General features: G+C 35.6%; 1 protein-coding gene across 1 annotated transcript in view; it reads left to right on the plus strand.

Annotated features, from left to right (window-relative positions):
• NETO1 (neuropilin and tolloid like 1) overlaps nt 1-16,904 on the plus strand; it is a 65,652-nt gene that overhangs the window by 26,026 nt on the left and 22,722 nt on the right. The window contains exons 5-6 of the mRNA XM_068396836.1: nt 12,811-12,852; nt 12,966-13,093. Coding sequence (XP_068252937.1) covers nt 12,811-12,852; nt 12,966-13,093 — 170 coding nt within the window. The remainder of the gene's footprint in view (nt 1-12,810; nt 12,853-12,965; nt 13,094-16,904) is intronic.

Raw genomic sequence — 16,904 nt, forward strand, 5'->3', positions numbered from 1 at the left:
TCTGCCATGATATTTCCAATCTGATTTAACAGTGTTTTGCCATCGTATGGACATACAGTGTAATTGAGAACCTTTCATTAAAAATATGCCAGTCATTCATAATCCAATCAGGTAACATTACTGCTGGCAAAATTACTTCTGCCATTAGAGAACAATTCTCAGGACAGACATTTTCTGTTTCTTATTAAAAATGCATGATATAATAAATATCACAAATACTCAAGTACACAAATATCTTTATGAAATTGAGAGATCTAATGCTGTCAAATTATTCTTGTTCTGAAGACACTTCTCAGTTATGTCAAATGCACATTTTTTACATGATCACAGCATAGTCTGCAATTCACTAGGTAAATGAGTGTGACATTAATTTCCTCAAATAAATAGATTGTTAGAGGAGAATTAACTTCAGTGAGACAAAATGTTTTGGTCTATGCTACAGAGTCTAAAATGGACTTCCAATTAATTTTTTTTTTAATGTTTAAGGTGATGAGATATACCAAACAATAGAGAATGCCATCAAAAGCAATAAATTCATTTCAAAATTGTAAAAATAAGTAAGCAAATGCTTTTGATCAACATTTTATAAATATTGTTTCAGAAGTCATTACACACTAGAGATGCAGAAAAGTTATTTGAATACTTTGATGTCAAAAGGCTGAAATCTAACATCCAGTAATTTGTGTTAAGAAAGATTACTTGAGTCATGAGTAAGATGATGAGAACAGAATTGCCAAATATTTTCAGAGAATTCAGATTCAAATAAACTGATGTCTGTGGCACATCCATTATTAAAAAATTGTACTAGCATGACAGAAGCAGGCAGCATGAAATGTGTTATTCCAGTCACATCAGTCCCCTAGATGACACTGAGAAGCCAGAAGATGTTGTGTAACAGGACTTAGAAACATCATTTGCCAGATGTTATCTGATAGTTGAAGCTCGAGAGACAATGTTATCAAATCTACTTGTTGCAGTATACAGGTTAATAAAAGATTGTATGGTACCACATCTTGTTTTCTCTTGATTTTTTTCCCTTTCTTTTATTTCCTCTAGCTCATTTCTCAGGTCTATGTAAAAATTAAAAGAAAATGCAGAGAATTATTATTAAAAATATTTCTTCTTTAATGTTGATTTCATTATGTGGATTAGACAGTTGGTTATTAACTGCTACCAACTACAAAGTCCATACTGAATTTATATAAAATAAGCTTATAGGTGTTGTTTTTTTTTTTTTTAATAAAATGCATACTGGCTTAGTAGTTTAAAAATCAGATTTGGGTAATTTGAATCTCTGTAATTTTAAGTGCTCTCCCTAAAAGAACCATTTGTATCATTAATATAGCAGTTTGTATTCCAGAATATTACAAAGCAATGATATTCCAATATACATACAGATCAATTATTTACCAAATGCTTTTAAATGAAAGTTTATTATATTTGATTTTTTTTTTTTTATCGCTAGAGCCTTAAATGGTTCTTTCAAATCAAGCTAGGAAAAATCTGCTGTTTGGCAGTCAAAAATTGATTCTAGTCAAATGAAATTTAATTATTGCCTGCTTGTTGAATAAGCGGCTGACCTGTACTTAAAGATCCCAAGTACTGTCACCGACCGTCATGTTTGACCCGCTGCTGCTGCTGGAAGATAAAGCTGTTCTAATACCTCATTTCTTCTAATATTACCACATCAATGGAAGAACTGAACAAGCTCTAATCAGTAACCACTTTGCTGTTCTTTTCCCAGTCTCTTCAGCCAGTTAATGGCAATATTGGATATTGCACGAAGTGGACATAAGGATTTATGACCATTGCCTTTCCAAAGTGTGATTCAATGAATCACAGTGGCTTTTTCATGGTGAATGTGATGCAAAAGACCAGTTTTCCTTCTCTGTGTGAGGCTGAGTCAGTCAATCAGTGTAACACTCAATAAATCAATTGCTAAATTCAGGTCAGATTGTGGGCCTAAACCTGCTTCTGTTAGAATCAATATTAAAACTGTGAGTAAATCTAGTGCAAATCAAATTGTTGCTTCAGACTGGTAGTTTTTGAATAGAGGAGAAAGCCTGTAAATCTTTTAAATTCTGTGAAAACTATATTTTTTTTAATCTAAATTCCCAAGTTATGACAATAGAATTAAAAATTTACTAATCTATACTGCATATAATCACTGTTTAAGAATAGCTGGATCTGGAGCTTCTGAGGTGTGAAAAAGTCAGCAGTAACTGAGTTTTTATAGACACAAATCTAAATCTATTAAAGCTCTAGATTACAGATCTCCAGTTATCCACAGACCCATTTGTTTGCTGATGTTCATGACAAACCAGTTTGAGAATTGTTTAGTGAACACAGAGCATGTGGCATAAACGATACTCAAAGAGGACTGAGGATCCATTAGAAGGATCTTATTTTTTAAAGAAATGTTTAAAAAGGCTGAAGACAAGACCCTTTGATTTAGAATTTATCATCCTGTTGGTTTTTTCATGTGGGCATGTAGCAAAATATGTCTTTCTGATGAGCAACAACCTTTATTCATTAATTTAAGTGGAAACCATTTGGGGCTAGGGTTGGTATGAATTGTTTGTTTTAGTCAAATACATAGTAAAACATACACTAGGGCTTTCCTCATTAAAATAATAAAAGTCCCAGCTGACCTAGTGTCTTGTTTCTAACAGATTATGTCTATGCTAGGTCAGTATTAGCAATTAATCATGGTTTGGACTGTTCTTTGGCACTTTTAATTACATGAAATTGCAAAAAAACCTATCTATTTGAACAAAAGAGAATGTCACTCTCATGGAGTTGTAACCAACAGGAAGCAGATGAACTGTAAGGCAAAAAAACTAGCTGTAAAGCCATACTTAACCAAAAATTTATCAAAATGTTTTCCTCCCATAATCTCAGGAGAAGTTGAATTTCATAATACTGAAAAGAGTGGAAGGGTTATTGCTCCCTTCCCATATATTATTTATATCCCTTAAATATCTGAATATTATCTTATATAATAAAATGTAAAATTCATAAGTTTGTGGGTAATTTAAGTAGGAATTCACAGTTTAACACACAGTTATTTTCTTTCTGACAACTGAACTATACTGAAACTCTTCCTTAGAGAAAACTTCTACCCTATGCTGTTAAAAAGAAGAAGAAGCAAAATAAAGTGCAAGAATATCTCCAAGGCAGCTACACTGTATAATCTGTAGCTAAAGCTGATGAAAACCCATCTTCCCATCCTGTAGAGAGGGCTTTGTACATTTGGGCAGGCTGCTGAGGTCAACAGCTCAGTGCTCCCTGAAAGGACGATTTCTAGGCAGGAAACTTCCTAAAAGTAACAGAAAGAGAAGGAAAAACTCCGGGGTCACTGAAAGCTATACTGCTATGGATGCTGAAAGAACAGAACAGAACACCTATTTTTCCCGCAGTTGTTCCTTGGACTTGGTGTTGATATGCCTTCCTTAGCAATTCATTGAGCTACATGGCTTTTAGAGTTGCTCTTCTTGCTCACTGAAAGTGTAGGTTTAATCTATTTCACTATCTGTGGTGGGCACATATAGTTACAATTAGAATTGACAATACGGTTTAATGAATGAATTTCCCTCTTCCTCTTCGATTTGGTTAGGGTTTGTTCATTGTTTTTTTCCTTAGAAAGAGAGCATTCAGGCTCCAGTGGGAATGAAAACCTAGAATTCTCCCTTTGATGCTAAGCACCCACAGATTTCTACTCTGGATATAGAAAACATCTTTAAAATGTCCCTTGACATTGGATTTTGGAATCATACAAAGACTTTTTCATAAGACAGAACTACAATATAATTCATCCAATAACTTTCAAAATCTAGCAGTTGCACAGCAACTAACGAATGACTTTTTCTCTATTGTTATTTTTCTTCTTTCCACTCTAAAGATCATATTTTCAGGAGTATTTTTTTTCTGGTTCGTATCTTTCTGGTATCTTATACAGTAAGATGATTAAGCAATGAGTTATTTTTACAAACACAACTCAGTTGCCTTCCAGTGCTCTCTGACAGAGTTATTCACTTTAGTGAAAGTCCACTTGGTGCTTTGCTAGGCTGTAAGAGAAAAATGTTTGAAGACAGTGCAAGAAATCTCTTGTTAAAGTGGACAGTGAACTACTCACATGTAGAAATTAGAGGAGATATTTGAGTTTCTCATGTGAGATGCAGTTATCTTCAAAAGATGCCAAGAGCACTCGTACCATAGCTGGCTGGCCAGCTACAGCAAGAGGATGTAGTAGGTGTAAAACACTATGCTGATGTTTCTGTTTGTGTTGGAAATGTGTCTTAATGTACGATCAACTACAGCTTATTCAGTAGTATTTGAAATAGCACAACTAATACATTCTGTTGACTATAATAGCTGAAAAAGCTGTAGCTCTTCAAAAGAATTGGGAACATTGCAGTGAATGTATTTATTCTATCGAATGTTCAGAGATAAACTAGGAGAAAGCATTTCTCCTATGATAAAATAACAAAGGTACTTTATATCACTAAGTTATTCTCATAAGTTCCCTCTGTCCTGGGAAATCCACTCTATGGACTAATATAGCATGAATGGCCTCTCTGAAAAGGATATGCAGATTTAGCACTCAACGGTAGCAAGCAATAACCATGCATAAATTGATTCAATCTGAAGAAGTAATGCCTAGCAACCAGTTGTGGCTAAACTTTCTGGATCATTTCCCCTATACTTCTGCCATGAACTTAAAGTGTTATTTCCTTGGGCTGGGCTAGGAGTCATCTCTAACAAACCAGTGAGACAAAGCCCAAGCCTTAGTAGTATTGCGCTGAAATTGCGTGGCTAGGTCATACTTAGTATTCAACATCATTCAGGAAAAGCTCCATAGCACTTTTATGTTGCACATCTTTCTTCCTGGTCAAGTTCAGAGACTATTAGTCAATCACAGGAAGCCACTGGGATATTATCTTGGGGAGATGCATACATGGTGCTGCTGTTGACTGATAGTGCTGGCAGTCAAGTCAGCTGCACTGTCGCAGCAAGACTACATTGCTCAGATAAAGTGGGCTCCTGAGCTCATTCTGTCTTGTTCCACACATTTCCGAGCAACTGGCAGATAAAGGTATATGTAGCCCTTGAAATATTCGTCATAGGATCATTTTTCCCTGTGTTTCCACACAGCGTGCTGCATAAGGGGAATATGATGTCTAACTGGAGCACTCAGATGCTAGTGTAAATATTTAACGTAATAAAAATGATCAGCCAAATAATCCCACATATATTATCAAGGCTCCCAAACTTCCTCTTTCCACTCAATAGCCTGAGTATGACATTGCTGCCCAATCTTGCTCTCTTTTCTCACTAGGTGAGTTCCAAGAAGCACTTCTCACTTCTGGGATTTAGGTGCACGTATCAAGTAGTCCAAACACCATCTGAGGATGAGACCCAGGATTTCATGAATCCTCTCACCTTCTAACGTGGTTCCCACCCATGCAAAATTTACACCGGAGAAAGAGCCTACTCTAAACATTTTACAGAGAAGACAAGAGAGGCAGTCAGGCTAAGATCTCAAAGCCTGCTGCTGTGTGCATGAAAAGAGAAATCTAGGTGCAAGCTCTGTAATCATGTGGTCTGTTCCAGTGGAGGTCATTCAGGCACTTCTTGTCTGCTCAGTTTGACCAATCTTAACAAGAAGTTATGCAAAGACATGGATTTTTTTTTCTGATGATACTGCCTTTTCATTTCCAAATGTTAAAGAAACAAGTATTAACTTTTGGTATACAAATGTCCGGCTATTGCTAACACTTGCAGAATATCTCATCTTAATGAGGTCACCATAGCTGTGCAGTTTGTAAATCAGTATAATATATTAATTATACTACAAAGATACTTTGACTGTGATTATGATCTGAGATTAGTAAATGTGAAAAAAGAAAAAACTAAAAAAAAAAGATTTAGAAGTAAAACTTCTGGATGGCAGTGTGTGTTATTTCAAGGATGTAAGGAATCTGGTTAAAGTAACTAGAATAACTTGACTGTATTTTTCTAAATATGATTTTACTTCACGTACTGCTCACACCATTCATTTATAAAATTTCTTCCTAAGACAAATGGCGGCTTTAGTGTACTTTACTGTGAGCCAGACCACAAAAAGCAAGATAAAGTAGTGTCTCCTCATGGAGCTACAGCCTCAAAAACGGAGTTTCTCAAACTTCTCCAGAGTACAGATCTTTTTTAGTTTGTTTGTCTTCATATGAATTCTTGCTGATCTAATAGCAGGTAGAACTTCAAGGTAAAATACCAAAAGTCATATTGACTTCTGCATTTGCACTTACCACCTTTGAGTTCTTTCATGACTGTGCTAAGGAATGAAAAATTTGAGCAGCATTGTTTTAGATTATAAATATGTAGCCTCCAAAATAGCTGGCTTTGTTCACAATATTGTTCTTAAAACATGGAAAACAAAGAGCAAATACAGGACATACGATTGCTGGCTATAATTATTATAGAACTCTTTTTCAGGGTGTCTAGCAAACTATAGGCTTTCTTTGAAGATCCTTTGGTATCTTTCATACAGATATAGTCATATATATTGAAGTTTCAACAAGACTGCAGAGCTGAAAAGATTAATCGGAACAGATTTGATTTTCAGCTAACAAAACAGTAATTTTGCACATCTAAGTCCCCTTGTTTGTACAACTCATAAAAAATATTTACTTATAAAAATGTTTTTCTATTTTAGAATTGCTTTAGTAATTCTTTGAGCAGATTTTTATGCTTTTAAAAGCATAAAAAGATGGTCATCATCTTCCAGTATTTTCACTGTATCATCAAATACAAGGAGGCAATCACATAAAATGTCTTAGAATAATCCTGTTGTTCTGTATTGAGTTCTGCAAACTCTGTTTCTACAGAGAATTGCATTTCACCCCTCAAGAGGGCAGGACTGGTTTAGGCTCCCAGAAATCATTGTAAAAGAACCTGACTTCATAAACTTGAAAACAAATAACTGGTGGCTTGCTGAAGAGTTCAGTTCTCTTTACTTCTCCATGAGCATTTACATGTAAAATAAGATATCTAATAAGTTCTATGACAGAGAGCCATGTGCATGTGTTAAAATTTCTCAAATATTGATAGCTAGAAGTTGATGCCTATTGCTAGTTATTCAAAGACAGGAAAATGAAAAGATATATCTACAGCTGACTGTTCAATGAATAAAAATGGACAGTTTCCTTATTTATCATTAGGAAATATAGTTTCTACATATTGTGATTACTTTGTGTATACATCCATTAAAAAAGGAGGGGTATTTATTCACAAACAGCAAAATCACCTTTTTGTTTCAAACATCAATCCTTTGTAGTGTATAGTTTGATCAAATAATTCCTTCATTTCTCATTTACAGAAGAAAAGAAAGTAAAATACCTCAAAAGTTAATGACAATCAGGTGTTATATATGCACCAGGATTTTGTGGTACACATTTCCTTCATCTTGACTTCTGACCATATAGTAATTGCTCATATTCTTCACTGTATATACTGAACTTTAGATATAAAAAATTCTGTGTAATTAAGTATATTCTAGTCCAGATATGCTAAGGAACATACCAGCTCAGTCTTCCATTTTAAAAAGAGATATTGAAACATCTGTTGACTTAAATCATTTGACTTCCAAGAGTGAGATATCTATTATTTCTATCTGTACAAGCAACATGTTTGACATTGACAGTGTATGAAACTGTCCAAATGAACTTTATATGAAAAGATAAAGAAACTGATGAATAAAATGTAAAAGGCTTACTCGCAAATTTGTACATTCGTAAGAAAGAAAATACTGACATTTTTCTTTATGACTTAAAATTACTTTTAAAAGCCTTACAGAATCTGTATTTGAGGACAAGTTGAACAGTTTTGATAACTGCAAATTTTTTATTCAAGATTTGATCTTTTTAAATAGACTTGTAATAATACTTACCAGTGGAATATCTTGTTGCTAGTATTTAGTTTGAACTTTATGCATTTTCCCTGTTTCTGTTAGATATGATCTACTGTTTCTTACAGAAATCACTCAAGTAATAGAATTTTAAAGAATTTCACTTTCTATTATGCCTGTAGGTTAGGAAAAATGTACTGGCTCTTATTTCATGAGATAATAATTCTACTTCATACATCTCATTTATAATCATTAGCCTGATTTTTTTTTCCCCAAATAGCTCTCTTTTTACTCACATTTCATCTTTTCCAACTGTTTGAAAAGTTTGATATATCCCTCTCTTTATTGGTAAGAAGGTAAATATACACTGATTCCACAATATTCTATAACATGTTCCACTTCAAGTGTTGAAAATAATCCCTCAACACGTACTCTAAGTATATTACTCACTACCATAGTGTCTGTGTGGTAGGATTTATCATACCTAATTCTAACATGTAGGCATTTATTCAAACGAATCTTTACCTGCTCTTACAGTCAGTAGAACAAGTGACCCAGAAAGAAATTTGTTCTGCTTTAGACAACTGTCAAAAATTACGATGTATTGTTTTCCAAAGGTGTCCATCTATTATGGCTATTGAAAGTACAGAGAACCTGGGCTAACCCAGGCTGAATCTCTGACATTGGGCAAAATGAATATGCTGGTTCTAGAACAGAATAAAATGTAAGTTTAAGCTTCTGAAGTTTATGAGGCCTGTGCTCTATGGTGGCATTAATTTGCTTTTCAAATTTGCATGCAGCATTATGTCAATGAACATTGCCTGTGTCATGATCAACTCACTGTATGTCATATATTAGGTGCAAGAGAAAAATATAGATTATCATGTATTAAAGTATCGGTATGTATGTGCTCACTAAAGAATATATGTTGGGCATATTTTGTGCAACCATTTTTTAAAGTCTGGAGAATCATGCTGGTGATGAACAAAGATTATCAATACTTGTTGTGCTTTAGAGAATTTTTTTTCTCATCTGTTTTTAAGATGTAGTGATTGCATTTTTGTTAGACATTGCTGTGTATGAACTGAAACAATATCTAATTAATGTTTTCTGCCGTAACCTTTCTGCTTATATCATGACACCTAAAATGTACATATTTGTTAGTTTGTAATGCATACTTGAGAGCTGTGTATTTGCTTGGTATTTACTGAGTTCTGAGACTGATAAAGATAAGTGGTATTCAGTGAGACTTTACTTTTGATTTTTTTGAGACATATCTCCTGTGGATATGTCACAGCTGTGCAACCACATAAGATGCTGCCGTTTACTTGTAAACAAAAAGTCATTTAAATACTTTTTTCTGGGGAGCCCAGAACTGGACACAGCACTCCAGATGTGGCCCTACCAGTGCTGAGTAGAGGGGAAGGATCACGTCCCTCAACTTGTTGGCTACACTCCTCCTAATGCAGCCCAGGATATTGGAGGCCTTATTTGCCACAAGGTTACATTATTGGCTAGTGTTCAACTTGGCGTTGACCAGGACCCCCAGGTCCTTTTCTGCAAAGCTGCTCTCCAGCTGGCCGGTCCCCAGTGTATGGAGTTGTTCCTCCACAGGGTGCATAGGTTTATTCCTCCCCAGGTGAAGGACTTGACGCTTCCCCTTGTTGAACTTCATAAGGTTCCTGTCAGCCTGTTTCTCTAGCCTATTGAGGCCCCTCTGGATGGCAGCGTGACACTCTGGTGTATCAGCCACTCCTTCCAGTTTTGTGTCATCAGCAAACTTGCTGAGAGTACACTCTGCTTCATCATCCAGATTATTAATGAAGATGTTAAACAGGATTGGACCCAATATTGACCCCTTATGTACACCTCTCATTGCTGTCTTCCAACTAGACTTTGTGCTGCTGATCACTACAATCACAAGCCTGGTTGTTCAGCTAATTTTCAGCCCACCTCACTGTGTGCTCATCCACCTCATTGTTTTTAACTGGTTAAGGGAATATACAGTTTATCACCATTTTCTCCTTGCACCACTCTAAAGTTTCCATTCTGCTTATTTACCAGTAACTCTAAATAGCCTGACACAGATTTTTGCATCTCATAAGAAGTTTCAAATGTAATTCTGTGCTTCACAGAGGCCTTACAGAAAAGCTATAGTAACTAAACATTGCAGAAATCTATTATTTGTGGAACAGGTTGTAGTATATCACCAAAGGAAATTTTTGGATAACCCTTATTTTGTTGGTTTTGGCTTGTTTTAAAAGAGACATTAAATGCTTCAGGAAAGAGTCACAGAACTTCTTTTGGCTGCAAGATCTTCCATTTACGTAACTTTTACACATTTTCACATTTCTTATGAAAATTCATGGTTTCCTCTTTACATACTTCATTTCCCTGTTAAGGAGGTCCCCATAAAAAAATTTACATGTATTGCATTCTCCTCAAGGCCTATTGCCTCTTATTTTTCTCTTTCATTATAAGTGATCAGTCTTATTTTTCACAGCAAAATTCTCCTGTCTTGAGAGGTTTTCCTAATGGGAACATAATTTTCATCAGGACTATCTGTCTATTGGAAGATCTAGCCAGTCAGTGTTCAGACGTCATTAAAAGGGTTCTGACTCAGCTAGACTGACAAAATCAATTTGGTTGAATTACATACAGAAGAGCTGCTAAAGTATAATCTATTTAATGGTAGACTATTTAAAAAACAAACATTTGCTGGGTAAATATGCTTCAACATGGTTGAATTTTCAACATCTCTGATAGTATTTTATTTACATATTGTTGTTTTTGTTATAATAATACTGGTATACTACTAATGTTTAATGAAGTATATCACCTCAGGTGTCATACATTTTATTTCACTATCACTCTTGAGATGTTGAAAGGTTGCAAAAAGATATTTTTTTAAAATTGAGCAGGGTATACCTTATTTCTAGAATTTTAACAGATTGTGCACTTTTTTGTTCCGTTTTCTTAACAAATGAGAACATACTTTCAGAATTGTTTTGTGGGACAAATTGCATGGTCTAGATTACACTTCAGCCTGGGTTCTTGTTACCAGCACTCTATGTGAAAACTCCTTCATATAGGAGAAATCCTGTCAGGAGCTTTTTCTCCTTCTTTCCTCCTCTGCTTCAGAGGAGCTAGTGTGGTGGACTGTTTTCAGTAGATCAGAGTGCCGCTTGCAAACTCAACAAAATGAAGAAATGTAATGGTTACACTAGACATGGTTTGGATGTTAATTTGAACCAGTTGTTAAAGCAGGTTTTCTTTAAGTACTTTGCTTTCAGCACTAGATATCAACATCCGAGTACATTAACTGAAATTTTTAATTACATTTAGTGTTATTGGTTATGACACCTATCTAATCATCTATAAAACTACTTAATAATTAATGCTAATTGCCTATTCAATTATATTTGCAGTCCCTTCAGTTCATGAGTATTTACTCATGATTTATATCGTGCAACTGTAAAAGATAACTGGAAGAACAACAGCAGCATGGTTATAAAAGTGATTTTACAACTCCTATTTTTGGAGTCAACTCATTCTCACTGTTCAGGTTAAGATGTCTGATCTTGCTTATACAGCACTAGACTTTTTCAGAATGTTATTTGGTTATGATTCTTACTGTCCTGACTCAACTAAGGCTAGAGGGGAACAGCATTTTTGGTGGTGGGTTGTTTACTTCTTCATTTGATAAATTTCCTACTTCCAAACTTTCTCTTCATTGTTTTATTTATAGCTTTTTCTACACTGACCCAGTCCAGACACAATAAAATCAGTTCCATGAATAGGTTACATGGCTCAAACTCTACCTTGATTTTCCTCTTGTGCAAACCTTTTGAGGCCTGGGCAGTATGTATGTGACTCAGGAGAAGCTTAATGCAGAGTGTTTGTATGTAAGTGTCTATTATTGATTTCAGAAGACCAGATCCTATCAGCCTTCCAGAAAAAAAGTAAAGGCCACTGGCTTACTTTCTTGTTTTTCTTTTTTTTTTCTCCTGAAACTGCAAAAAACAGTGCAGAACATTCATTTTAGGTAGAAAAGCAATGCAAGTGATAAAAATCTTCCAGACAAGACCAGTCTATTCTGAAGAGATCTTCTTCTCTTGAAATACTTTAGCTTCTTTCACATTTCTGGTTTTGGACAATATCTTCCAACTGAGCCAGATTTTGTGAAATGATGATTTGTCTGTGGATAGCTATCTGTTGAAGCATAGGTCTAAGACCAAACTCGTTTCATCTATGTATTATACCTGACTATAAAAACATGATAAAAAGCACCTCAGACAGTAATATAATCATGTTTATCTGATCAAAAATAGCACTTGTATTACACTTGTTACCTTGTTAGCCCAATGAATTCCATGTTAATACTTGCAGTATGTATTCCAGAAAGACCAGATGGATGCTTCTGACAAAGGAAGAGTCTCCTCTTTGTCAGTAGGGATGGCAGAGTACTCATAAACACAGGATGAAGTTTCGATCCCTCTAGTTAAGTTGAGTGTTATAATCATAGTGCAAAACACAAAATAGGCAAAAGGATTCTGAATGGGTCTGTAAATATATCCTCTTTCATCAGACTGATGTATTAAAATATCATGTGGTTAGCTGTGTGATGTTCTTGCCTGCTAGTGTATGCAGAAATATTTTTGAACTTACTCTTCTGAATGAGAGAGAGAAAAGTAGGATTTCATAACAGAAAAAAAGAACTTGGTATGATAATATCAGTAATTTCTGCATTAATAATTAGTGTGTTGCCGTAGTTGTGAAACATTTCTCACTTCCAAGAAATGCATATATAATTATATCACTGAAGTGCATTGTTAAATTTTAGCTCATTGACATTATAGCCAAGATATTGGACCAAACTAATTTTTTCTTTCTCAATTTTTAAGATCCAGATTTTAAGGACCTCGGCATTTTGAAACCATTGCCAGGTTGGTATGTTGTTTTGTTTTTTTTTTAAAACTTGGAGGCCTTTGCACTCTGCTGTAGAAAATATTTTTGTTTGCTGTTCAGGTTTCATTTTTTCTGGTATTTTGTTATTCAGTTTGTGAGTTTGAGATGGGAGGACCTGAAGGAATTGTGGAATCTGTACAAATTATCAAAGAAGGAAAAGCTTCTGAAACTGAAGCAGTAGACTGTAAATGGTACATCCGAGCACCACCCCGATCCAAGGTCAGTCCTTCATCCACTTGCTGATTTGCCATTTAATTTAAGAAATCGACTTTTCTAATATGTTGTGCATTTCTTAGTACAGTCAGATCTTGTTTAATAACTTTACAGCTTGAACTTGTAAACTAATTTTTTCCTTCTGCTGTGGAAGGGTAATTTGTCACCTCAGCCAAAATAACCTTCTTTATAAATAATGATGTGGGCAGCGTTAGTGTGCTTTTTGTGCCATAAGCAATTTTCTTAAATTAATCTTTAATTTTTCTCATATTTTTAAAGAATCAATGTGTTTTCTTAAGTGGAAGGTAAACTTCCCACTTTAATTTCCAATATATTTCAAATACTTAATATAGTGACTACTAAGGGAACTCTGCTGTCTCCCTAAGGTCATCGTTTCTCATCTGGGAAATGTGAAAATGTGTAAACTCATGTTCCTCTGTATGAGACCTTTATTTCCTTTGGTTTAGAGTCACAGCCAAAAAGAGAAAGTGTTCTTATTTCTCTCCCACCATAATCAGCAAGCCATGCCTTTGTAACAAACAGGAGAGGGCTGCAATGAATTTAACGATTTTTTTCTTGAGTTCTGTTTGAGTTCCTCTCTTATGCATGGCTTAAGAGTTATTATATGGATTAATTGTTGCTAGTTACACTACCATTTTTCCTCTTTGCAATTGGAACAGCTTTGTGCCTCCCACCTACTTTCATTTACTGTGTTAAAGACAACGCCACATTATATTTTTTGTAGCTGTCTTTTATTGGACAAGAAAGATTTTACAAGGTAGAATTTATATATCCACTAGTCTCTGCCATCTTTAAACAGATAAGGTTTTTTGTGTAATCTCAGAGCAGACTGTACTGAATATATCTAACTGTTCCAGTATTTGATACTGAATAAGCAGGAGGAAAGGTTTCTAGAGGAGAAAAAGTCATTAGTATCAGTAGTTTTCTATTGTGAAAGTTTAGGAGAGGAGTTGAATAGTTGGCTCATAAAGACTACAGACACATTATTTCCAGAATATACTTTAATCTCATATTTTTTTTACTTTTGGATAAATTCAATATTCATAGAGGTTTTCAACTAAGTAGATGAGCTTCCCACTTCACTACAGTAAGCAGCTATACATGTGAAATGACTGGACTGATGAATGATTATTGTATATGCTATATACTTAGGTATTAGTAGAAAGAAATCAGGTAAACACATAATTAAAATTGTGCTTATTAGAATCCTCACAACTAAATAAACTAATAAAATTTTCCTATAATCTTCTTTTCAGTTTATGCTTAATTGGTCAGATAAAGTCATTGTGATATTCTTATTTGATCTAACTCTAAAGTTCTGTTTCATTCAAATTGAAATTTCTTAGTGTGGTTTTCATATACATATATATTTATATACACAAAAATATATATATGTGCGTGTATACACACACACACACACATGATTATAGTATTGCCACACTGAGAAATGTTGAAAATTTTTCAGATATTAAGGAAGGAATTAGTGGACAAAATTTTAAAAAGATTGTATGAAGTAAGATTTATGGTAAGATTGTTTATGGACCTGATTCTCTTGAACTGGATTCCATTGTCCATATTTTACACTCAGCTTCCTTTGTGCCTATCTAACCTTGAACTAATGGCATACTGAGTACAATAATTCAGTGACATCATTCTAATTTATGGCAGCTTGCACCTATGAAAACAGGCTCTCCTGCTAAGAACAGTAAGAACTCAGCAGACATCTTTAAATCCACATGTTCCTGTACTCTGGGCTGCACAGTTTGTTACTGGGAACTATGCCTAAAAGGCCAGAGTTTCTCAGACAGAGTTTGGGTTGGATCTTTACATCTTTAGTTTCTTAATTAAACTGTGCCAAAATGTGGGCTGCTTGCAATTTCATTTGGCTTAAACTCATCCAATCTAAACTGTCTGCAGAAGCAAGATTCAAGTCCTTCCTTGGTTTGCAATTCCAGATTCCAGCCAAGTCTGAGGTCAACATATGAGCAATGAGATCAGTCAGGGAGTATGAACTTGAGATCTCTGAGCCTGAGCTTCAAACTGACAGTCTGGCTGTAATATTGCTGCTATCCTCAGCAAGCTGGAATGGGACAGAGAAAAGCAAATTTCTTGCACACACTTAAAATAGAGCCATCACTGATTACCTTATAGAACCAAAAGTAAAATACTGAAAATGAATGCAGAATTGAAACTTTCTGGAAGTGCAGAAGACAGCAGAAGACAGTTTAAACACGACATCAATCTATACATAGACCTGGAGCCTTACATTTGGCAGTGACTAGTTGCAAAGTGTGTGTTTCTTGTAATCTTTCAAATTCAGTTCCTGCTGAGTAAGATAGCTATGAACCTGGAGTTCAGAAATACTAGGGGTTCTGCCCTTCACATAGAAGCAAAAGTCAATCAGTAGAGAGCAAGAATGGAAAATGAAGAAAAGAGCTCCTGACCAAATGTGCCAACCTACCCAAAATAGTAAAGAGCTGGAGAAACCTCCACATCTGAAAATTCTTCACTGTAGAAAGTGAAGGAGGAAGTGGATAAGCTTATTGCACTGCGATTTGAAAAAAATTAGAGATATCATTGGCTACAGCAGTGGATAAGCAAAGAATCCTCTATTTATGAATAAGAAATAAGAAAATGAAAAGCATGATCGTATTCTCTCACTTTCTGTTAAGGATGAAATGCTGGAGGATAATATCAATGACAAGTATTTTTCTGTTTTGGGTGTGTCAGCAGAGTTTGACAAGGTCCCCCAGGAAGACATGTTTGTGCTCAGATAGTGCTCCCTTTGGTTGGTAACTTTCCCCGCAAGGTACCATGGTATTATGCTTGTTCCTTTAGAGGTTTTGTAAGTGAAAAAAAGACCGCAAAATTTGATGGCAAAAGTAATAAAACCTTTACAAAGATGATGTTCTGATGCTGTGGAAAACAAGTAAGCAGTGCTTATAATCAGAAGCTCTGGTCAACTTGGGAAAGAGCATCCAGACTACAGATAGAGAAGCATTAATTTAAATCTGGCCCAGTAGAAGTTATCTATTCAGGAGGAACAAGCAAGAAGTACATTTAGACTGGGCAAATAGTCTAGACATACCACAAGAAATAAAATGAAGTTGTAAGCTAGTTAGGCAAAGTGATGCCTAATTCTCCCACCCCACCTCAGCATGCTACTAGGCAAAGAAGTTAGCTTTACAGGTTATAGGATGCAAGACAATAAAAAGGTTAAGAAACTGAAAGGTTTGATTAACAAGTATCTAGTTTTGACATATTATTGCAGCATCTTTAAACCTGAGCAGTCTATGAGCAGTGACATTTGTTTCAAGCAGAGCTGTGGTGGAGCAGTGGGAGCGGGATGTGCAGCACATGGAAGGGAGCCAGGGCGAGCGTGGCCACAGGACTAGGACATGGCTGACAAGGAAAGCCAGGCAGGCCCAGCCACGGCGGCTGGGGCACAGTGGTGGCTCATCTTGCCTGTGGCAATGGGGCGAGCCATAGCTTGAGCTGGGGCGGCAGCTCGGCGAGTTGAGGCCAGGGTGGTGAGGCTTGAGGCCGGGCATGGGCCAAAAGCCCAAGTAGGACCACAACACTTGCATATTTCCAAAGGATAGGTACTGCTACCTGGTAGAGGCTCTAAATCACTTGCCACTATTTTCATGGTGGACCTTGTAACCATGCACCTGATCAGAGAGATGATGCTTTCGGTTCCAAGTGCTTCACTTTCGGATTGAATGTAGTCTGGAAAGAGAATGGGCTGTTGCACACACATTTCCTAGACAGTTAGGAAGAAACACATGGTGAAGCA

This window comes from Nyctibius grandis, chromosome 3, assembly GCF_013368605.1.
Source record: "Nyctibius grandis isolate bNycGra1 chromosome 3, bNycGra1.pri, whole genome shotgun sequence".
NCBI classification, from domain to species: Eukaryota; Metazoa; Chordata; class Aves; order Nyctibiiformes; family Nyctibiidae; genus Nyctibius; species Nyctibius grandis.